The sequence below is a fragment of the Mobula birostris genome, chromosome 18, assembly GCF_030028105.1.
Source record: "Mobula birostris isolate sMobBir1 chromosome 18, sMobBir1.hap1, whole genome shotgun sequence".
NCBI classification, from domain to species: Eukaryota; Metazoa; Chordata; class Chondrichthyes; order Myliobatiformes; family Myliobatidae; genus Mobula; species Mobula birostris.
The window spans coordinates 8,330,467-8,354,443 of NC_092387.1; the positions used below are offsets into that span (position 1 = coordinate 8,330,467).

At 46.1% G+C, this 23,977-nt stretch overlaps 1 protein-coding gene across 2 annotated transcripts in view; it reads right to left on the reverse strand.

Moving 5' to 3' along the window:
* LOC140211926 (calcium and integrin-binding protein 1-like) overlaps positions 1–22,048 on the reverse strand; it is a 23,342-nt gene extending 1,294 nt beyond the window's left edge. The window contains exons 1-6 of one of the 2 annotated variants that reach the window (XM_072282147.1): positions 21,976–22,048; positions 10,576–10,689; positions 6,692–6,726; positions 4,608–4,707; positions 3,881–4,034; positions 3,224–3,342 (exon numbers count right to left, since the gene is read on the reverse strand). In XM_072282147.1, the coding sequence (XP_072138248.1) occupies positions 3,224–3,342; positions 3,881–4,034; positions 4,608–4,707; positions 6,692–6,726; positions 10,576–10,626 (459 nt within the window). In that variant the 5' untranslated portion in view covers positions 10,627–10,689; positions 21,976–22,048. The other variant, XM_072282148.1, reaches the window with a different exon arrangement.
* Between the last annotated feature and the right edge of the window lie 1,929 nt (positions 22,049–23,977).

Genomic DNA, 23,977 nt, shown 5'->3' on the forward strand with positions numbered 1-23,977 from the left:
GGAAAGTCATAGTAAGGTCTCTGGCTCTGTGACTAAGAAGGAATGGGGGGAGAAAAGGCAAGCTGTGGTGATGGGGGATTCGTTCATTAGGGGAACAGAAAGGAGGAAGCTTTGCTAATGCTGCCTGGTGGGGTTTAAACTGGAGTTGCCAGAACAGTGAAGAGGAGCTGGAGACATGTTAAAACTGCAGACAAAATCAGGAATCAAAAGGTTGAGCGTGGTGCAACTAGGGTCCTAGGTGTATATTTCAATGCAGAAGTTTCACGGGAAAGGCAGATGAGCTCGGCCAGATCAACATCTTGAATTATGATGTAGCCATTAGTGAGGCTTGGTTGCAGCAGGGGCTGGAATAGCAGCTCAGTATCCTGGGGTTCCATTGTTTTAGACGTGACAGAGCAGGAGGCATGGCGTACAAGTCAGGGAAAATGTCACGGCAGTGTTCCTTCAGGACAGACTGGAGAACTCAACTAGTGAGGCTAAGTTATGGGTGGAACTAAGAGAGAAAGATATGACCATGTTAATAGGGCTATATTACAGACCATCCAACAGTCCTTGGGATTTAGAGGAACAAATTTGTAAAGAGATTGCAGCCTTGCAACAAACGTAAGGTTGCTACAGTAGGTGATTTTAACTTTCCACATATTGTCTGGGACTGGGTGGGACAGAGTTTGTCAAATGTGTTCAGGAAAGTTTCCTTTGTCAGTATGTAGCAGTCCCAATGATAGAGTGTGTGATACTGTATCTGCTATTAGGGAATGAGACAGTACTTTGTACCTAGTGATGACAGTGCCATTAATTTCAAAGTACATATGCAAAGAGATTCTAAAAAGGAGGAAGGCCAATTTTGATGGTATCAGAAATAATCTGGCAGGCTATTTTCTGATAAAGGCGTACTTGATAACTGGGAGGCCTTCAAAAATGAAATTTTGAGAGTACAGAGCTTGTATGTCCCTGTCAGAATAAAAGGTAAAGATAACAAGTGTAGGGAACCTTGGTTTTCAAGAGATATTGAGGCCCTGGTTAAGAGACAAAAGGTGTATGGCAGGTATAGGCAAGTAGGAACAAATGAGATGCTTATGGAATACAAGAGAACATTTAAGAAAGAAATCAGGAGGGTTAAAGAAGACATGAGGTTGCTCTAGCAGACAAGGTAAAAGCAAAATCCCAGGGGATTCTACAGATATGTTAAGATCAAAAGGATTGCAAAGGACAAAACCATCAACTTTATGCACCTTGTACAGATTATAGAGGAGGAGGTGTTTGCTGTCTTGAGGCAAATCAGGGTGGTTAAATCCCCAGGACCTGACAAGGTGTTCCTGCAGACCCAACGGGAGAATCCCTGGGGATTCTCCTTCACCTTAATTGCTAGAGGCAAGGATAGAAATTATTGGGGCCTTAGCAGAGATATTTAAATCATCCTTAATGACAGGAGAGGTACTAGAAGATTGGAGGACAGCCAGCAATGTTCCGCAGTTTTAAAAAGGCTCTAAATATAAACTAGGAAATTATAGGCTGGTAAGTCTGCCATCAGTTATGGGAAAGTTATTGTAAGCTATTCTAAGGGACTGCATACATGGACTTCAACAAGACATTTGATGGACCCACATGGGAGGTTGGTCAAGAAGGTTCAGTCGCTCGGCATTCAGGATGAGGTAGTGTTTTGGATGAGACATGGGCTTTGTTAGAGAGTGGTAGGAGGTGGTTGCCTTTCAGACTGGAGGCCTGTGACTAGTGGTGTGCCACAGGGATCAGTTTTGTCATCTATATCATTGATCTGGATGATGATAGGGTTAGCTGCATCAGCAAATTACAGATCACACCAAGATTGGGGGTGTAGCAGACAGTGAGGAAGGCTATCATGGCTTGCAGAGGGATCTGCATCAGCTGGAAAAATGGGCTGAAAATAAAATGGCAGATGGAATTTAATGCAGACAAGTGCAAGGTTTTGCATTTCCCAAGTCCAAACAGGGTAGGTCTTGCCCAGTGAATGGTAGGGTACTGAGGAGTGTGGTAGATCAAAGGGATCCAGGAATGCAGGTCAATAATTCATTGCAAGTGGTATCATAAGTAGACAGGGTAGTAAAGAAAGCTTTTGGCACATTGGCCTTCATAAATCAATGTATTGAGTACAGGAGATGGGATGTTATGCTAAAGTTGTATAAGACTTTGGTGAGGCTTATTTCGAGTATAGTGTGTAGTTTTGGTTACCTACCGGAAAGATGTTAACAAGTTTGAAAGATTGCAGAGAAAATTTACAAGGATGTTGCCAGGTCTGAAGGACCTGAGTTATAAAGAAAAGATTGAATAGGTTAAGACTGTGTTTCTTAGAACATAGAAGATTGAGAAGAGATTTGATGGCAGTGTACAAAATTATGAGGTGTATAGATAGGGTAAATGCAAGCAGGCTTTTTCCACTGAGGTTGGGTCGTAAGGATGTGGAATGAGCTGCCAGCACAGGTGGTGTATGGGAGCTCAGTTTCAATATTTAAGAGAAATTTGGATGGGTATATGGATGGCTATGGTCCCAGTGCAGGTCGATGGGAGCAGGCAGTTTTGACATTGACTAAATGGGCTGAAGGGCCTGTTTTTGTACTGTACTTCTCTAAACCCACACTTTAAATTTTCAGCTCTATACTCCAGCAGCTCACTGTACACTGCATTGCAGCTGCTTTGTTAATTTTTGAACTTGCCACAACTCCTGCACATGGTATGGGTGTGACACTTGCTGTCTAGGTCACTCATGTACAGAATCTGTTCCAACCATTCACTTGGGCAAGGACACACAAGTCAGCAACGAGGTGCATTTGTATAATGTCTCTTTTGTACTTAAATATGTTGAGAAGATTACTGCACATACTAGTATATAACATCAGAGTGGAGAAAAGTTCACACAGAAATGATCAGAGGGAGTTTAGAGATGGAAATATTGGACACCGGTCCAAACAACTGGATCAGAGGTGAGTCTAGTATTTGGAGCACCAGAGGCCAAGGAGGTTTCCAGTGAGGGGTGTTGTAGCTAAACAGTCAGTAATTGAGAATGAAATCAAGCAGAACCACTACAGCTTACATTCAGGCACATTGTGGATAGAAGGCAGGCTAGCTGAGGGCAGGTTGTAAACGTTGAGTTCAAGTGAAGGTAATGGATGGGAGTTAGAATCTTTTTAAAGATCAGTTGTGGACTCAGCCCAGTGGTGAGGTTGCAAGGTCACAGACATCATCTTACGTTGTTGATCAGCTGGTTCATGTCTGACTCTGTCAGCTGGGAGTTGTCTGTGCCTCCTGTCAGACAGTTCACCAGTTTCTTCAGGTCCTCCTTATTCAATGTCCCATCACCATCAAAATCTGGAAAAAGATGCATTAGAGCTGCACAGACATTTTCTCCGCATTGAGTATGCCACTCAAATATCATGGCCACACCACAATTTTAACCAATCTCTATGACCCTCGATTCTGCAACTTCCAGAAATCTCCCTTCTCTCCCTCACCCCCCCCCCCCCACCATCCTCTGGTTCCCCTCCTCCTTCACTTTCATCCATGGCCCACTCTTCTCCAATCAGATTCTTTGTTCTTCCACCCTTTACCTCTTCCAGATATCCCCTCCTAGCTTCCCTCTCAACTGCCTTCATCTATCACCTTTCAGCTTATACTTCTTGCCCTCCTCAGCACCTTATTCTATCTTCTTCCCCCTTTCATTCCAGTCCAGATGAAGGGTCTTGGTCCAAAACATGGACTGTTTATTCCCCTCCATAGATGCTGCTGAACTTGATGAGTTCCTCCAGCATTTTGAACGTGTTCCTCAAGATTTCCACATCTGTGTTCACCATGGAATTAAATGTGGCCAAGGTATCAGTTATCCAGGAGCCAAGAAAATCAAACTAACCAAAGATTTTAAAAGCATAGTGAGACTTAATCTCAGGTGTTGCAGAATCGCTGAACACACTGAGCATGTCCAAGAAGTCCTCAAAGGACATGCTGCCATCCTTTTCAGCCGCAGTTGAAAACACGAGACAGATTCTCTCCCGGAAGGGATTGGCCTATAATCAGAGAACACACAGTCATTAAACAGATTAATTTAAAACTGTCCTTTGTGTCTCATCCTTACCATTCAGGCCACTATCAGGTGTCAGTAAAAGCACTTGAATCATGAATATACAGAAAGCTATTGGTCAAGAGCTGGAAGAAGATTAATATGGTGGGTGCCAACAAGCTGGTTAATGGGCTGAATGACTCATTTCATGCTGTTTGACTCTGACTCTTGTGGAAATCTCAACAATGAGTTACAATCAATGATCTTCCTACAGACTGTCATAACCAGGACTAATTCTTTCAGCGCCCAGGCTACAAATATCCAGAGACTAACTTTACCACCCAGCCCAAGCAATCAGGGTCTCATCTCACCCACTGTAGAACTTAGTGAGCGAGTTGTACAGGTAATGAGCATCTCACTCCCCTGTCCAGAACATTCCTGCAAGATCACGTTTTTGTCAGATCTCATTTTTCAACATTAACTATTCTGACGCTGGTTGGTTCTATTCATAGCCAGCAGACCAAGCCCCAATCATTAACCATGGCCAGAATCTTTTACCTCCACAAATACAATTTCATACCTTCAACTCTGGCATTTCACAAACTGTCTTCTGTGGAACTCGTGTGTATTGTAAGTCGATCTGTTCAGCTGAAAGCAGCTGTTTGAATAGCCGATAAGCACTTTGGATAAAAAAACAAATTGACCAGCATTAATATATTATGTCTCTGGAACATTACATAAAGTAATTGATTTTCTTATTTGCAGTGGTAATTCATAAGGTTAATTTTTAAAACAAGGTTGGCGACAGTTATTCCTGCATTGAGTGAACCAGTTGAAATTCCTGCTATTGGTTTGTAGAGAAATCATCTGCCCTATGTTGTAATGTTAGCCTGTTGCTAGGATGAACCTCCACAAGTCCCATATTTTGCCTGTCTCCTACAAATCAACACAGTGAGATTGAGTGAGACTAGAACTAGAGGTCATGGGTTTAGGGTGAAAGGTGAAATATTTAAGGAGAACCTGAGGGGGAGTTTCTTCACTCAGAGAGGGTGCAAGTTTGTAACGAGCAGCCAGCAGAAGTGGTGGATTGCAACATTTAAGAGAAGTTGGCTAGGAGGGGTATAGTTCAGATACAGGTTGATGGGACCAGGCAGAATAACAGATCAACACAGTCTACATTGGCCAAAAGACTTGTTTCTGTGCTGTGGTGTTCTATGATAAACATCTAATCATGTCTCCCTGGGCATTAATCCCTGGGTAGATGAGAGGTTTTCACCCGGGATATGTTGATATCTTTCTTCAGCTGCATTGTCCTGTTTTCCCTTGCAACCCTTAACACCCTAACTAATCAAGAACCTGACAATCTCTGCTTCAAACATACCGAATGACTTGGCCTCCACAGTCTTCTGTGGCAATGAATTCCACAGATTCACCACCCTCTGAAGAAATTCCTCCTCATCTGTTTATTGAGGTTGTGTCCTCTGGTCCTAAACTCCCCTACTACTGGAAACAACCTCTCCACATCCACTCTGTCTAGGCCTTTCAATGTTCAATAGGTTTCAACGAGAACCCACCTCATTCTTCTGAACTCCAGTATGTACAGGCCCAAAGGCATCAAACGCTATGTTAACCCTTTCATTCTCATTAACCTCCTCCGGACCCTCTTCAATGCCCAGCACATCTTTTTGTAGACAGGGGGCCCAAACTGCTCACAATACTCAAGTGTGACCTGACCAATAACAAAGTCTCAACATTATATTCTTGCTTTTATATTCCAGTCCTCTTGAAAGGAATGCTAACATTTACCTTCATTACTGACTTAACCTGCAAGTTAACCTTGACGGAATCCTGCACAAGTCCCTTTGCACCTTAGATTTCTGAATTCTCTCCATATTTAAACAAAATAGTCTATGCTTTTATTCTTCCCACCAAAGGGCATCACCCCCACACTGCATTGCATCTGCCAACTTTTTGCCCACTCTCCCAACCTGTTGACATCCCTTTGTACCCTGCCCATGACACAATCTGTCCCTCCTCCTTCCGCTCAGCCCCGGCCACTTCCCCTCCCTCCCATTCTCCCCCCATCCCTGCCCACTCCCGTCCCCCTCCCCATCTCCTGTCTCTCTGCCTGTCCTGGTCATGTCTGCAAACTTGTCCACAATGCCATCAGTTCCTTCATTCAGATCACATGGAGACTCACAGCTCCCCTCCTGTATCTACACTAAGCATTGTTGTTGAGGGACCAGGTCATCGGAGGTCTATCACCCTGTGAAGAACTTGCACTGGGTTTCATCCGAGGAGAGTAAGAGGGCAGAGACTGAAAGGTGAGAGTGGGGGTGTGATGAAGACCATTAGGGGTTGTGGGTTACCCTAGCGGACTGAACGGAACCACTCACACAGACCGATGAAGGAATTTGTAATAAAGGTATTTGGGTGATGGGTGTGAAGAACGTAGGGATAGGAAGGAAGTATCGGAGCATCCAGATTCAGGCCTCTGTTCCACCTCCACTCTGCCTTTGATCTCTTGCACTGTTCCATGAAGCCAAGGACAAGGAACAACACCTCCTCTTCTACCCACGCTTCTCAGGACCTTTGGCCACAAACCCCCGCAGCACAGTCCATCAAACCCCTCCCTGCTCCAAAACAAAAAAAACCTCGACTTACTGCAGAATGTCTTGCTTTGTTAAAAATGTCAGCTCCTAAAATAAAAGAACAAACATTAGAGTCAGAGTCATACAACACAACAGCATGAAACAGGCTCTTCAGCCCATCTAATATGTGTTGAACTACTATTCTGCCTAGTCTCAATGACCTGCAGCTGGACCATAGCCTTCCACACCCCTCACATCCATGTAACTATACAAATTTCTTTTAAATGTTGAAATTGAACCTGCAACCACCACTTCCACTGGCAGCTCGTTCCAAGCTCACACCACACTGAGTGAAGTTCACCTTCACATTCACCTTTCACCTTTAACCTATGACCTTGCTCACCTCTCACCCCACCTCAGCGGAAAAAGCCTCTTTGTGTTTACCCTATCCATATACCTCACCTCTATCAAATCTCCCCTCATTCTCCGATGCTCCAGGGAATAATGTCCTAACCTACTCAACCTTTTCCCATAGCTCAGGTCCTCAAGTCCTGACAACATTCTTGTCAATTTTCCCTGCTTGCTTTCAATCTTATTTACATCTTTCCTGTAGATCAGTGACCCAAACTGCACAAAACTCTCCAAATTAGGCCTCATCAAAGTTTTGTACAACTTCAACATAACATCTCAACTCCGGTACTCAGTACTTTGAGTTGTGAAGGGCAATGTTCCAAATGCTCTGTTTACAACCCTATCCACATGTGATGCCACCTTCGAGGAATATTCCCAGATCACCGTGTTCTACCACACTCCTCAGTGCTCTGTGTTCACTGCTTGTTCTCCCAAAGTGCATGACGTGTTTGCAACATGGCAGTTTCAAGCACACGCAGGCAAGTCCAAGTTTGTGTGTAACCCAGTCACTGACCAGAAGTGGGTCCGCCTAGGTTTCATTACAGAGGATAGAATGTCTTGTAACGCCTGCTTCCCACCTTCCAGTCTTCGAAAACTTCACCAGTGGCTAACGATGAAGCAAATCTCTCTGGCCTCCCTCAGAGTCAGAGGATGCACTCGGTTAGGCCTGAAGGATTTATCCACTTTAATGCGCTGCAAGGCTGCAAATACTCCCTGCTGATGATATGAAAGTCATTCAAAACATCTCAACTTGTCATTGTCTCTTGAGAAACCATGTAAACACCAAGAAATATTTGTTAAGAAATCCCACCCATCTCCTTAGCTTGAAACGTAGTTGGCCTGTTGATCTCCAAGGAGACCTACTCTCCCCCTCACCACCCTTTCAATTTAGCTGTAGAATCTCATGGGATTGTCCTTGACTTTACCTGCCAGATCTATCTCACAGCCTCTCTTTGCCCCCTTGATTTCTCTCTTAAAGAGTATTCGCGATGTTTTTATATACACTTTTGTTGCTCCCCCTCCTCTGGTGAAGATCTAAATTAGTAGTTTTGTTTCTTTCTCCATAGATGCTGCCTTCCTGCTGAGTATTTCCTACAACCTTCATCTTACTGCACACTGCGGTCAGCTGCTGTGTTTTGATTTCAAAGAACCACTTGTTTATCGTGCTTGAGGGCAGGTGGTTCCTTTGAGGCAGTCCTCACAAATGCAAGATGCCAGACCTTTGTGTTTCCTTCTCCCCTGGGTTTAGTGATGCACCACAGGGTGATGCTTTTTGGTGTTAATGTAAGTGTTCACTCTGATGGGAACCCGACCTCGTGACCAGCAGATGTGATACTGCAACAGGGATCACACTTAGGGCTGCCCTTCAGCATTCATGAATGAAGGAGCGACAATATAGTACAACACAGAACAGGCCCTTCAGCCCACAATGCTATGCTGACCTTTTTAACCTACTCCAAGATCAATCTAACTCCTCACTCTCAAATAGCCCTCTATTTTTCTTTCATCCATGAAACAGATCTAAGGGTCTCTTAAATGTCCCTAATGCATCTACCTCTATCACCAGACCTGGCAGCTCGTTCCATGCACCCACCACACACTGTAAAAAAAACTACCTCTGACAGACATCCCCCTATACTTTCCTCCAATCACCTACTTGTATTAGCCAATTCTGCCCTGGGAAAAAGTTTCTGGCTGACCAGTCAGTCTCTGAATCTTATCATCTTGAAATTATAACACTGAACTTTACTCTTCCCACTCCTGAAGTTATAAGAACATACGAAATAGGAGCAGCAGTCGGCCATCTGACCTGTCGAGTCTGCTCCACCATTACTGATCTGGCTGTGGACTCTGCTCCCCATACCTGAAATGCACACAGTACTTAAGGTACCCTGAACAGCTGAAACATCACCTCCTTGCTTAGCTCCAGGAGTGGGAAACTTCGCCCAAAGATTTAACAAGTTCCAAATGAGTTAATGAATTAGGTGCCATAATCAAAGACCCACCCATCCAGGACAATTCCTCCTTGCCCCTCCCAACAGGCAGAAGAATCAAAAGCCTGAAAGCAGATACCACCAGGCCCAAGGACACTGTCCCACTGTTATAAACTATTAAATAGTCCCCAACAACAACAGGACTTCTGACTGCAATCTACCTTGTTATGATCTTGTACCTTATTGTTTACCTCTGTAGTTATTACACTTTATTCTGCATTCCTTGTTCGACCTCAGTGTACCGTGGAATGACATGTTCAGTATGAACAAGACAAGGTTGTTCACTGTACCAGAAGACACTGGAGCACAGTTAGGCCATTTGGCTCTTTCAGTTTTCTTCACCTTTCGATCATGGCTGATTTATTATCCCTCTAAACTCCATTCTCCTGCCTTCTTCCCATCACTTTTGACACTGTTATTAATCCAGAATCTCTCAACTTCAGTGTTAAATAGCCTCCACAGCCATCTAAAGTTTAAATAAAATGTATTATCAGAGTACACACATGTCACCACATACAACCCCGAGATTCCTTCTCCTATAGAACAGTAGCTGTGAACAGGATCAATGAGCAACGACCTGTGCAAACCCAAATATAAATAAATAGCAATAAATAACAAGCTTGAAATAACAGGATAAAGAGTCCTTAAAGTGCGATCATTAGTTGTGGGAAAACCAGAAACAGAATGAGTGTAGTCTTCCCCTTCTGTTCAAGAGCCTGATGGTTGAGAGGTAGTAACTGTTACTGAACCTGGGGCTCCTGTACCTTCTACCTGATAGCAGCAGCAAGAAGAGAGCATGGCCTGGGTGGTGAGGATCTCTGATGCTGCTTTTCTGTGGTAAGGTTTCATGTAGATGTACTCGGTGGCTGGGAGGGCTTCACCCGTGGTGCACTGGGCCGAATCCACTGCCTTTTGTACGATTTTCTGCTCAAAGGCATTGTTGTTCCCATACCAGGCCGCAATGCAGCCCGTCACCACACTTTCCACCACACATCTATAGAAGTTTGACGAGGTTTTCAATGACGTGCTGAATCTCCAGACTCCCGAGGAAATAGAGGTGCTGTTGTGCTTTCCTTGCAATTACTTTTATATGATGGGTCCAGGACAGGTCCTCTGAGATAGTGACACCCAGGAATTTAATTTTTTTTATGTTCTAATTCCACAGTGTGAATCCAATACCCTCTGGCTAAAGAAATTCCTCCTCATCTCTGTTATAAAGGGACGTCCTTCTATTCTGAGGCTGCGCCCTCTGGTCTTAGACTCTCCCACTACAGGAAACATCCACTGTATCTAGGTCTTTCAATATTTGGTAGATTTTAAAGAGATTTTCCTCATTCTTTTAAACTCCAGCAAGTACAGGATCAGATCCAAACCCTCCTCTTGCATTGCCCTTTCATTCCCGTAATCATTCTCATGAACCTCCCCCAGACCCTCTCCAGTGCCGCACATCTTTCCCTAGATAGAGGGCCCCAAAACTGCTCACAAAACTCCAAATGCCATCTGACCTCGGTGCATGTGGCTGTAACAAACCAGTTCCAAGTCACTATCTCACCTGATACTCAGTGAGCTGTTCCTTGGAGAGCTGGCTTGCTGACACCCCCATGATCACAGAAGCTCCAAACTTTCCAGATCCCCTGTGATCTCGGATCCTCCAGAGCCTCGTTACCTGAAAGGGAAACCAACAGGTTAGCGTGGGTTTGTCCTGCGCAGGCACAACTGGAGACTGGATAACAGGCTGGGTGGCTGCACAGGGTCGATGGCTAAGGCTGCAAGGTTTACAGCGACACAAGAGATGCTGGAAATCCGGAGCAAAACAAGTAGGAGGAATTCAGCAGGTCAGGCAGCATGTGGAGGCCCTGCGTTGATCGGGGTCGAACATGGATGTTGTATCCTATCTGCATGATACACAAGCCAGGTCACTCCGACGTGGAGAGCAAGCTGTTGCCCATGCAGTGGACTCCCCCCTCTCCAACCAGCTGACGAGTCCAAAGGGACGGCGGAGACTGATACAGTCTGGCAGGAGATACCAGTCAGTGTGGAGTTCCACGTGGAACTGCCTGAGGGAGTCCAGCCCCGGACTTTTCCTTGGGGTTTACCCCTGAATGCTTCCACGTGAGCGGGTGTAGCTGCAAGGCAGCGGAGGTTTGAGATCAGAATTTTCCTTCTAGATGAGCTGCTGGAACCCCGTCAGCCCAAAGCAGCGACTATTTATTTCTCTCCATAGATTTGCTGAGTTCCCCCACCATCTTGTGTGTCAGCAGCTGCGTCACCTGGGACGAAGAGAAAGAGCTTGAATCACCTAATGCAAAAAACACTAGGTAAGAGATAAGCAGACTGTTCGGCCCATCAAGCCTGCTGTACCTCTCAGTCATGGCTGATTTTGCACACGAAGGCCACCACACTGACTGATCCCCAAATTCCCCAAACACTACCAGTCTCAGCCTTGCACTCACGTGGGGAGCACCTGCCCTCTGGACCACAGAATTCCCAGGATCGACAGTCAGGAACTTCCTCCACACTTATGCTGACCCAGCCTCACAAACATGGTTGAATTTTTCACGGAAATGATGAAAGTAGAGCAGTTTATATGGATTTTATGTTCAGTTCTGATCACATCATAAAAAGGAAAGATGTGGAAGGTTTAGGGAGGGTGCAGATGAGATTTATCAGGACGCTGATTGGATCAGAGATCTTGTATAATGAGGGTAGGTTGAGGGAGCTGGGGCTTTCCTCCTTGGAGCAAAGGAGGACGAGAGGTGACTTGACAGAGCAGTACACGATAAGAGTCATAGATTGAGTGGCAAACCAGAGACGTTTTCCCAAGGCGGAAATGGCTAATACAAGGGGCATCATTTTATGTTGATTGGAGGAAGGCATATTGGGGGAATGTCAGAGGTAGGTTGTTTTAACAAACACAGAGTGGTCTGTGAGTGGAATGTATTACCAGGGATGGTGGTGGAGCCAGAAATGTTCAGGACATTCATGGGATTTTGATAGGCAGATGGATGAAAGAAAAATTCAGAGGCAAGGGATAGTTTTTGTCACTATCTTTAACACCCTCCATAGACAGGAACACACACACTCGTGCTCACCTCTAGGGACAGAGAGGCACACACACGGCCTCACACAGAGCTATCCTGACATTTGATACGTAGACACTAACTGGAAGGCGAGGGATGAGAGTGTGGTGAGAGACACTAATGGCTTTGCTAGAAAGCATCATTTATTATTAATCTGTTCAGTGATACTGGATCTTGTTATAAAGAATGCAACGCAATGCAAATGTTTCCACTGCCAGCTCTTCCTGTGAGTAAAGCTGACTGCGAACCTCAGCCAAGGCATGGGTTTCGATCTTCAGAGTCCGAGGGCAGGGAGAAGGGAAGAGAAATCAATCGTACTTCCCGGACAGAACGGGTTTTAATTGTCGCTCAGCGACCCCTGCCCAGTCAGCCGGATCTGTGAGGTGCGAGATCCAGGGCTTTGACGTGGTGACAAGCAAAGCACCGAAGATTCACAGCAAGGGGGCTCTTCGGCCCATCACCCATACTAGCACAAATGGATCTCTACATTTCTCCATTTCCCAGCTCTCAGTCCATAGCCCAATGTACAGTGGGGAGGGGCACAACTCCAGCACCCCCAGGCCTACAGGTAAAACCATTACTAGTCTAGAGGTAAAACCTCTTCCTCACTATCAAGGGCATCTTGAAGGGTCAGTGCCTTGAGAAGGAGGCGTCCATCACTGAAGACCGACATCATCGAGACATGTCCATGGTGGGGGGGGCAGGAGGGGGTACAGGAGCATGAAGACCCACACTCAATGAGCTAAGAAAAGCTTCTTCCTCTCTGCCATCAGATTTCTGAATGACCACCTCACTATTTTTGCTGTCCTGTTGTGCTGCTCACTATACATTTCTTATTGTAACTATAGTTCTCTTTATTGCAATGTACTGCTGCGAAATAACAAAAAATTTCACAACATATGCCTGTGATACTAAACCTGATTCTGATTCCAATAGACATCAACAAATCCTTTCACACAGCAATGAATTTAGTCTTAGGAATGTTACCAGTGACTAACTTCATTCTGTTCCACTGCTCAAGATTCTGACCGATTTAACACACTTACAGTGAAACACAGTGAAATGTGTCGTTTCATGGGTTGCTGGGGGCAGTCTGCAAGGGTCACCACACATTCTGACATCGACATTCACGATGCTTGGCAGAACACAATGATATGGCATATTCACAGTGCTCGGCAGAACACAATAACAGCGAAACAAGTCCCGTCCTTCCCTCCCATCCAGGCGTATACACAGTCCACTAACTCCACAACAAAACAGCTTCCCCGGCCTCCAGTAGACTCTGAATTAGACCCAGACGTGCGGACATTAGACATTTGACTACATCCTTGGAAATGCCCCCTCCTCTTCCAGCAGCCCCACCCACACTAAATACCTCCTCCACCTTGCAGCCAAGAGGAATCATTTTAAACATGTGCCCCTAAAATAAATCTGACAAATTTTGTACCCCTACACAACTCCCAGGCTGAATCCCAAAGAATCCCTCCGCTGCTCAGGGTTAACCATAGACGTTGTGTCCTAGCTGTCTATGTTTCAGTATGCAAGCAAGCTAGTGTAATCAATATGAAGAGAAGCTGTATGGACTCTGATTTCCCAGCTCTCACCTGCCCGCAGCCAATGGTCTTAAGGCACCAGTAACCCAAATTTGCCCCTTCTCTCGTTAGTAGAAATGGTTCTGCCATGGTAACTGGCTAAGCCACAGGAGCTGGGCTTGGTTGTCAGATTCATGCATTGGGAGCATTTAATAGGTAGTGGGAGATCATCCCTACTACCCCAACCTTCCCCAGCTATGACAGCCTTAAGGAACCGAACAGTAATATAGCATTGAACACCTTCTTTCCCACTGTTATACGATTACTGAATAGTCCCCTAGCACAATAAGATGAACTCAAGTCTTCACAATCTACCCTGTTACTGCTTTGCACCTATGGAAGGGAGAAGCTAAAGTCAGATGTGTCAGTATTACAGTGGAGTAGTGTGGGCACGTGGCCAAGTGGTTAAGGCATTGGACTAGCTACCTGAAGGTTGTGAGTTCGAGCCCCAGCCGAGGGGACGTGTTGTGTCCTTGAGCAAGACACTTAATCACACATTGCTCTGTGACGACACTGGTGCCAAGCTGTATGGGTCCTAGTGCCCTTCCCTTGGACAACATTGGTGCCGTGGAGAGGGGAGACTTGCAGCATGGGCAACTGCTGGTCTTCCATACAACCTTGCCCAGGCCTGCACCCTGGAGAGTGAAGAGTTTCCAGGCGCAGATCCATGGTCTCGCAAGACTAACGGATGCCTTTACTTTACTTTACAGTGGAGTAAATGGAACTACAGAGGCATGAGGGAGGAGCTGGCCAAAGCTGATTGGAAGGGATCTGGCAGGGACGACGACACAGCAGCAAAGGCTGCTGTTCCTGGAAGCAATCAGAAGGCAGAGGATAGATACATTCCACAGTAGTATTCCAAAGGCAGTTTGATCCAACCATGGCTGACAAGGAAAGTCAAAGCCATCATGAAAGCAAAAGAGAGGACATACAATAATAGAGGAAATATTAGTGGGAAATTAGAGGATTGGAAAGCTTTTAAAAACCAACAGAAGACAATTAAAAAACCGTAACGTGGGAAAAGATGAAATATGAAGGTAAGCTAGCTAATAATATCAGAGAGAATACCAGAAGTTTTTTTTCAGATATATAAGTAAAAGAGAGGCAAGGGTGAATATTGGACCACTGGAAAACGACGCTGGAGATATGGTAACTGGGGGGGGGGGGGGGGGGGGGGAGGGGTGCAAGAAAATGCTGGACAAACTGAATAAGTATTTTGAATCAGTCTTCACTGAGGAAGACACTGTTCAAGTGTGTTAGGGGACAGAAGTGAGTGCAATTACTATTACTAAGGAGAAGGCGCTTGGGAAACTGAATGGTCTGAATGTAGATAAGTGAGTGCTGAAGGCAGATAAACCAGGTCCCCACTTTCCTCCCACAGTCCAAAGTCGTACCGGTTGGTAGGTGAATTGTCCCGCGATTACGCTCAGATTAAATGTGGGGATTGCTGGGTGGCACGGCTCAAAGGGATAATTCCACACTGGCCCTCAATAAATAAATAAACGATCAAGTCACCTGAACCAAATGGACTACGCCCCAAGGGTTCTGCAAGAGGCAGCTGACAAGATTGCAGAGGCACTAATTATCTTTCAAGAATCAATAAATTCTGGAATGGTTCCAGAAGACTGGAAAATTGCAAATGTAACTCCATTCTTCAAGAAGAGAAGGTGGCAGAAGAAAGGAAATTATAGTCTGACCTCAGTGGTCGGAAAGAAGTTAGAGTCGCAGGTACCCCAATTGTTTGGGTTACTTGGAGGCGTATGATAAAATAGACTGTAGTCAGCATGGTTTCCTTAAGGGAAGATCTTGTTTGACAAATCTGTTGCAATCTTTGAGGAACTAACAGCCAGGACAGACAAAGTAGAATCAGTGGATGTCGTGTACTTGGATTTTCAGAAGGTCTTTAACAAGGCGCTGCACAAGCGGCTACTTAGCAAGGTGAGAGCCCATGGTATTACAGGGAAGATACTAGCATTTGCTGATTGGCAGGAGGCAAAGCGTGGGAATAAAGGGGACCTTTTCTGATTGGCTGCCAGTGACTAGTGGTGGTCCGCAGGGTTCGGTGTTGGGACAGCTTCTTTTTCCATTAGTTGTCAATAATTTGGATGATGGAATTGATGGCTTTGTGGCCAAATTTGTGGATGGTACAAAGATAGGTGGAGAGACAGATAGTGTTGAGAAAGCAGGGAGGCTGCAGGACTTGGACAGATTAGGAGAATGGGCAAACAAGGGACAGACAGAGTACAGTGGTAGAAGGAACAGTGTAGACTATTTCCTAAATGGGGAGAAAATTCAAAAATCCAAGTTACAAAGGGACTTGGGAGTCCTCCTGCAGGACTCCACGGATGTCAGCTTGGAGGCCGAGTCAGTGGTGAGAAAAGCAAATGCAATGTTAGCTTTCATTTCAAGAGGACCAGAATATACAGACAAGGACGTAATACTGAGGCTCTATAGGCACTGGTGAGGCCTCACTTGGAGTATTGTGAGCGGTTTTGGGCTCTTTATCTAAGAAAGGATGTGCTGACATTGGAGAGGGTTCAGAGGTGTTTCCAGGAACAAAAGACTTAGGTTTGTACTCATTGTAATTTAGAAGAATGGGGGAAGATCTCATTGAAACCTATCGAATGTCAAAAGGACTATACAGAGTAAATGTTTCCTACAGTGGGGGAAGCTAGGGCCAGAGGGACAGCCTCAGAATCGAGGGATGTCCATTTAAAACAGAGATGAGGAGAAATTTCTTTAACCAGAGGGTGGTGAATCTATGCAATTCATCGGTACAGGCAACGGTAGAGATCAAGTCACTGAGTATATTTAAAATGGAGGTTAAAAGATTCTTGATTAGTCAGGACGTCAAAGATCACGGGGAGGAGCAGAACGGGGTTGATAGGTATAATAAATCAGCCATGATGGAATGGCAGAGCAGACTCGATGAGTGGAATGGCCTAATTTGCTCCCATGTTTCATAGTCTTAAAAATTACACAAAAATTGAAAATCAGAAGAAAAATTTGGGACCTTAGACAATAATATTGCAGATAGCCGAGCCTAAAATGAATTCACAATGGTGAAAGTCGATATGAAGGGGATGGGCAAATAGACTTGTCTGCCCACATGAAATTTACAACATAGAAGCTGCCAATTGGCCCATCGAGCCAATACTAGTGCCCAGAGCAGTCCCAACAGTCCCACTTAGTTCTGCCCAAAAGTGAATCTCGTCCACATGACAGTCACTGCCCCATCCCTCCTGCCCCCACGTACAGTGGCACGCAAAAGTTTGGGCACCCCTGGTCAAAGTTGATTTTACTGTGAATAGTTAAGCGAATAAAAGATTACCTGATTTCCAAAAGGCATAAAGTTAAAGATGACACATTTCTCTAATATTTTAAGATTACTCTTTTATTTCCATCTTTTACAGTTTCAAAATAACATAAAAGGAAAAAGGCCTGAAGCAAAAGTTTGGGCACCCTGCATGGTCAGTACCTCCTGACACCCCCTTTGGCAAGTATCACAGCTTGTAAACGCTTTCTGTAGCCAGCTAAGAGTCTTTCAATTCTTGTTTGGGGGATTTTCACCCTTTCTTCCTTGCAAAAGGCTTCTAGTTCTGTGAGGTTCTTAGGCTGTCTTGCATGCACTGCTCTTTTGAGGTCTATCCACAGATTCTCGATGATGTTTAGGTCGGGGGACTGTGAGGGCCATGGCAAAACCTTCAGCTTGCACCTCTTGAGGTAGTCCATTGTGGATTTTGAGGTGGGTTTAGGATCATTATCCTGTTGTAGAAGCCGTCCTCTTTTCATCTTCAGCTTTTTCATAGACAGCGTGATGTTTGTTTCCAGAATTTGCTGGTATTTAATTGAATTCATTCTTTCCTCTACCAGTGAAATGTTCCCCGTGCCACTGGCTGCAACACAAGCCCAAAGCATGATCGATCTACCCCAGTGCTTAACAGTTGGAGAGGTGTTCTTTTCATGAAATTCTGCACCCTTTTTTCTCCAAACATACCTTTGCTCATTGCGACCAAAAAGTTCTATTTTAACTTCATCAGTCCACAGGACTTGTTTCCAAAATGCATCAGGCTTGTTTAGATGTTCCTTTGCAAACCTCTGACGCTGAATTTTGTGGTGAGGACGCAGGAAAGGTTTTCTTCTGATGACTCTTCCATGAAGGTCATATTTGTGCAGGTGTTGCTGCACAGTAGAACAGTGTACCACCACTCCAGAGTCTGCTAAATCTTCCTGAAGGTCTTTTGCAGTCAAACGGGGGTTTTGATTTCCCTTTCTAGCAACCCTACGAGCAGTTCTCTTGGAAAGTTTTCTTGGTCTCCTAGACCTCAACTTAACCTCCATCGTTCCTGTTAACTGCCATTTCTCAATTACATTATGAACTGAGGAAACGGCTACCTGAAAACGCTTTGCTATATTCTTATAGCCTTCTCCTGCTTTGTGGGCATCATTTATTTTAATTTTCAGAGTGCTAGGCAGCTGCTTAGAGGAGCCCATGGCTGCTGATCGTTGGGACAAGGTTTGAGGAGTCAGGTATTTATAAAGCTTTGAAATTTGCATCACCTGGCCTTTCCTAACGATGACTGTGAACAAGCCATAGCCCTAACAAGCTAATTAAGGTCTGAGACCTTGGTAAAAGTTATCTGAGAACTCAATCTCTTGGGGTGCCCAAACTTTTGCATGGTGCTCCTTTCCTTTTTTTCACTCTAAAATTGTACAAAACAAAAATAATACACTAATCTTGCTTAAAATGTTGAAAAGAATGTTTCATCTTTAACTTTATGACTTTTGGAGATCAGTTCATCTTCTACTCACTTAACTATTCACAGTAACAGAAATTTTGACCAGGGAGCACAAACCTTTGCATGCCACTGTACATTAGGGGCAGCATCCAATGAGTTTCCCAGCGTGTCTTTGGGATGTGGGCAGAAAGCAGAGCACCAGGGGTGGGGGTGGTGTGGCCCACGGAGTCACAGGGGGACAGAGGTCAGGAGTGAACCTGGGTCCTAACAATCCACTGCTAACCTGTTTGTGATATTGGGGGTTTGAGAGGAGGTGAGAGATGGAGTGGAGAATGTTAACGGTTACTGTCTGGACGAGGGCCCTGTACTCCTCGTTCTACACAGTTCCAGAAGGTTGTTAGTGCCGGGGTGGTAATGGGGACAAGCTCCCACTACCTATTAAATACTCCCCAATGGTGTGTGTTTCAAATGGCCTCTGATAACCGAGCCCAGCGCCTGACCTTCACACGTGCTTAGCGACTAAGCCTGGCAGAACTCTTCCCATCAACAGGAGAAGGGGCAAAGGCGGGTTACAGATGCCTTAAAACCAGTCGATTCGGGCAGATGGCACTTGTCAGCCATCGCAGGCAAAATCTCGGATCTCAAACCCCTCCTGACTTGCACGGTACCACTCATGGGAAAGGTTTCAGGAGTAAACCCAGAGCTGGAGTCGCTGAGGCAGTCCCACGCTGACCGGCAACTCCTGTGACACCACTGGTGCCGAACTGTATCCGTCTCTGCCGTTCCTCTGGATTCATCAACTGCACGGAGAGATGGGAGCCTGTTACATGGGAACAGCTTGCTCGCCATATCGTACTGCCCAGGATCGTGTACTGACTTAGACAGCTAGGACACACATCCATGGTCAACATTGACCAAGAAAGGCCTCAATTCTCAAACATTCCCCACCCACGTGTGCCCCCCTCCCCGAACCAGGTCCCACTGTTCCTCGTGAACACCCCACCCTCACTTGTCTTATGTCTTCCCAAAATATAACATCTCACACTTACCCAAATCAAACCTCAGGGCAGAAATGGCTAATACCAGAGACATAATTTTAAGGTGATTGGATGACAGAGGCAAGTTTTTTGTTTTACACAGTAAGTGATCGATTAGTGGTAGTTAAGGCAGTCAGGTGCGTTTCAGAAACTGACAGATACATTCCCAAATCAAAAGCCATGCATGAACCAGGAGGTCTGTAGTCTGCTGAGGGCGAGGTCTGTGCTTTCAAGTCTGGTGATCCAGGACTATACAAAAAGGCCAGGTACAACTTAAACCGGGCTATCTGAAACGCAGAACAATTCCGATCGAGGGCAGAGGTGGAATCGGAGGCACGTCAGCTCTGGCTGGGTTTGCAGGCCATCACTTCCTACAAAGCAAAACCTAACATGACTGGCTGTGATGTTTTAATCCCAGACGAGCTCAACGCCTTTTATGCTTTGAAAGGGAGAGTAAGACCACAGCTATGAGAATTCCTGCAGCACCTGGTGACCGTGACCTCTGTCAGAATGTCTTTCATGAGTGTGAACCCTCGCAAGGCAACAGGCCTCAGTGGAGTAGCTGGTACGGCTCTGAAACCTGCACTAACCATCTGCCTGGGGTGTTCAAAGACATTTTCAATCTCTCACTGCTACAGTCAGAAGTTCCCACTTGCTCCAAAGGGGCAACAATTATCCCAGTGCCCAGGAAGAGCAGAGTGAGCTGCATTAATGACTATCGTCCAGTAGTGGTCACGTCTGTGGTCATGACTAGAATGAACTCCTGGCTCAGCAAGGACCTGGACCCACTGCAATTTGCCTATTGCCACAACACGTCTACAGCAGATACGATCTCATTAGCTCTTCACGTGGCCTTGGATCACCTGGACAATACGAGTACTTACATCAGGTTGCTATTCATTAACTACAGCTCAGCATTTAACACAATTGTTCCTACAGTCCTGATGGCAAACCTCCAGAACATGGGCCTCTGTACCTCCCTCTGCAACTGGATCCTCGACTTCCTAACCGGAAAACCACAATCCGTGTGGATCAGCAACAACTTCTCCACCTCGCTGACAATCAACACTGACGTACCACAGGGGTGTGTGCTTAGCCCACTGCTCTACTCTCTCTACACCCAAGACTGAGTGGCCGGGCACAACTCAAACACCATCTATAAATTTGCTGATGATGCAACCATTGTTGTCAGAATCTCAGATGGTGATGAGAGGGCGTACAGGAGCGAAATAGATCACGTACTCAACATCAGTAAGACCAAAGAATTGATTGTGGACCTCAAGAAGGACAAGACAAGGGATCCCTCATCAATGGATCAGAAATGGAAAGATTGAGAAGTTTCAAGTTCCTAGGTGTCAACATCTCTGAGTATCTAACCTGGGCCCAACCTTATCAAGGCAGTTACAAAGAAGAATTGACAGTGGCTATATTTCATTAGGAGTTTGAGGAGATTTGGTAAGTTACCAAAAACACTCTGAAATGTCTATAGATTTACCATGAAAAGCATTCTAACATTGGGGGGGGGGGGTTGCTGTCAGGATCAAAATAAGCAGCAGGAAGCGTGAAATCAGTCAGCTCCGTCATGGGCACCAGCCTCCCCAGCATCCAGGAGATCGTCAAGGAGCGATGCCTCAAAAAGGTGGCATCCATCGTTAATGGCGCCCATCACCCAGGTCATGCCCTCTTCTCATTGCTACCATCAGGGAGGAGGTACAGGAGCCTGAAGGCACACACTCAATGATTCAGGAAGTTTCTTCCTCTCCACCATCAGATTTATGAATGGACATTTAACCCGTGAACACCAACTCACTATTGTTTTCTTTTTTGCATTACTTATTTAACTAAACGCGTTTCTCACTGTAATTTTATAGTATTATGTACCGCAGTGTACAGCTACCGAAAAACAACAAATTCCGATTCTGATAAAGAGATCTGGAAAAATATTTTAAAACTGGATAGGGAGTCAAAGTACAGATAGCCCCACTACCTCCCCCCCCCACCACCACCCACACACACACACACACACACACCTCTTGCCCCCACCCCCCTGGGTTCCTGTGCTCACAACCAGCCCTGTCCGTCATCCACACGCCCTGAATCCCCCGTTCCGGCTCCCTATCCCGTCTCCTTGTTCCACAATCCCACAGCTGTTCCTGCTCGCTTTTCCTCCCACCTCCCCTCCCCGGCTACTCCTAACCCCCCCCCCCCCAGTTCCTCACCCTCCTACACCTAGCTCCTCGCCCCTCTCTTCAAACCCTCTGCAAACTTCTCGCCCCCTACCCTTGCCCCTTCTGCTTAATCCCGTCCCTCTTCACTTCTATTCCTCCTTACCGTCGGGCTCGCCGCTCCGGGGGATTCGTCAGGTCGCTTCAGCGATCCCGAAGGTGAAGCAGCGGAGGGAGGACGGTGAGACGGTGGGGAGTGTTCGGGGTGGGAGACAAAGTTGGTCCGGTACCCCAACTTCGAAAAAGTTCAGGGATTCCAACGCCCGACGGGTAACTTACCCGGAAGTCGGCTGAGGGTCCGCTGAGTGACCCCGGGCGCCGCCTGCTGGCCTCCGGCGCAGTTGCAACGACAACGGCCGCATGCCAGTCCCCGGAACAGCGAGCCGCACTGAGCAGCAGCGGGCGTGTCCAAGTCCAGTTCAGTGTCACATCCGCAAACACATGTCTGCACAGGTACAACAACACTTGCATCAGCACATAGTATCAGATGTACAACATTTAAAAGAAAACGTAAATTAAACAAATTATACTTACTTTTTACTCGAAAAAAACAAAGCCCATGATATCTGGCAACCACGATGAAAACGGAACGAATCCCCTGCGCATGGTCTCTCTCCCTCCATTTATTGCCTGTTTATGTACCTGGCTAAATGCCTCTTAAATGTTGCTATCGGATGTGCTCGTATTAGTGTCTTCTTTTGCACAGCGTTTACCTCAATCTCTTGAGTAATTTATGTTATGTGTTGTCTGACTTTCGCCTGTGACCCCGCTCTGACAGTACCTCGCCGTACTTCTGCACATAACAATGAACACGACCCCGACAGCACTCCTGCCACTCTCTGTATAGGACAAAACACCGCGCTTTAAAGCTACACCCTCCACTATTTGACATTCTCACCCTGGGGAAGAGTTTCTGCCCCAACTGTGCGTCTCATTATTTTATAAACTTCTGGAGTCAGAGGACAGAGATATGTTCTCCAGCTCACCCCGTCCATCCGAACCATCAAACACACATCAATGACAATATTTGATACATATGCCTCGGTAATCCAAGATCCCAGCTTCGGAACAGAGGGACGTTCCTTTAGAACAGAGATGCGGGGGGATTTCTTTAGCCAGAGGGTGGAGAATTCATTCGTTGTCACAGACGGCTGTGGAGACCATGTCACTGAGCACAGATACGAAAAGCGGAGGTCGATGGGCTCTTGATTAGTAAGCGCGTCAGAGATTCTGGGCAGAAGGCAGGAGAATGGGGCTGAGACGGATAATAAATCAGCCATGATTGCATGGCCAAACAGACTCGATGGGCCGAATGGCCTAATTAAGTTCTTACGTGTTATGATCTTATTGCAACACTTCTCACCGCCCTCTCAGGACGTGCGTGACAAACTACCCCGCAGGCAATAATTTCATCTCAGCTCCTCTCTGAACCCTGCGATATACTTCACAAACACGGAATAGTCTACTGATGCTGGGAATCCGAAGCAATACAAAATACACACAAAATACTGGAGGAGCTCAGCGGGCTCGGCAGTTTCTATGGAAACGAGTAAACAGTCGACAATTCAGGCCGAGGCCTTTCATCAGGACTGGGAAAGAGGGGGAGAAGTCGGAGTAGGAAGATGGGGTGGGGTGGGGTACAAGGCGGTAGGTGATCGGTGAAACCGGGGAAGGGGGAGGGGTGAAGTAACCAGCTGGGAGGTTGCTTGGTGAAAGAGATACAGGGCTGGAGGAGGAGAGGGTAGAAGACCATGGAAGAGAGGGAAGGGGAGGAGCACCAGGGTAAGGAGATGAGGTGAGAGAGGGAAACAGGAATCAGGAATGGGGACTGGGGAATGGTGAATGGTGAATGGGGAAGGGGGAAGGGGGAAGGGGAAGGATGGGCGATGGGGAGCAACTACCGGAAGTTTGAGAAATCGGAGTTCAGGCTGGAGTCTGCCCAGGCAGAATATAAGATGTTGCTCTTCCAACCTGCGTGTGGCCTCATCGTGACAGTAAAGGACGCCATGGACCGACATGTCGGAATGGGAATGGGAATGCGAAGTAGAATAAAAAATGGGTAGCCACCGGGAAGTCCCACTTTTTGTGGCGGATGGAGCGGGGTGGCTCGACGAAGCGACCTCCTAATATACTTTCTAATTTTAGGCAGCTCTCAACGGAATCTGACCACTTTCTCGATCTACATACTGTACCTCACAATTCTTTACCATTTCAATCAGATTCTCCTAGAGATGAAGGTTCGCCAACCCAAAATATTAACTTTCCATATCGCACTGAATTC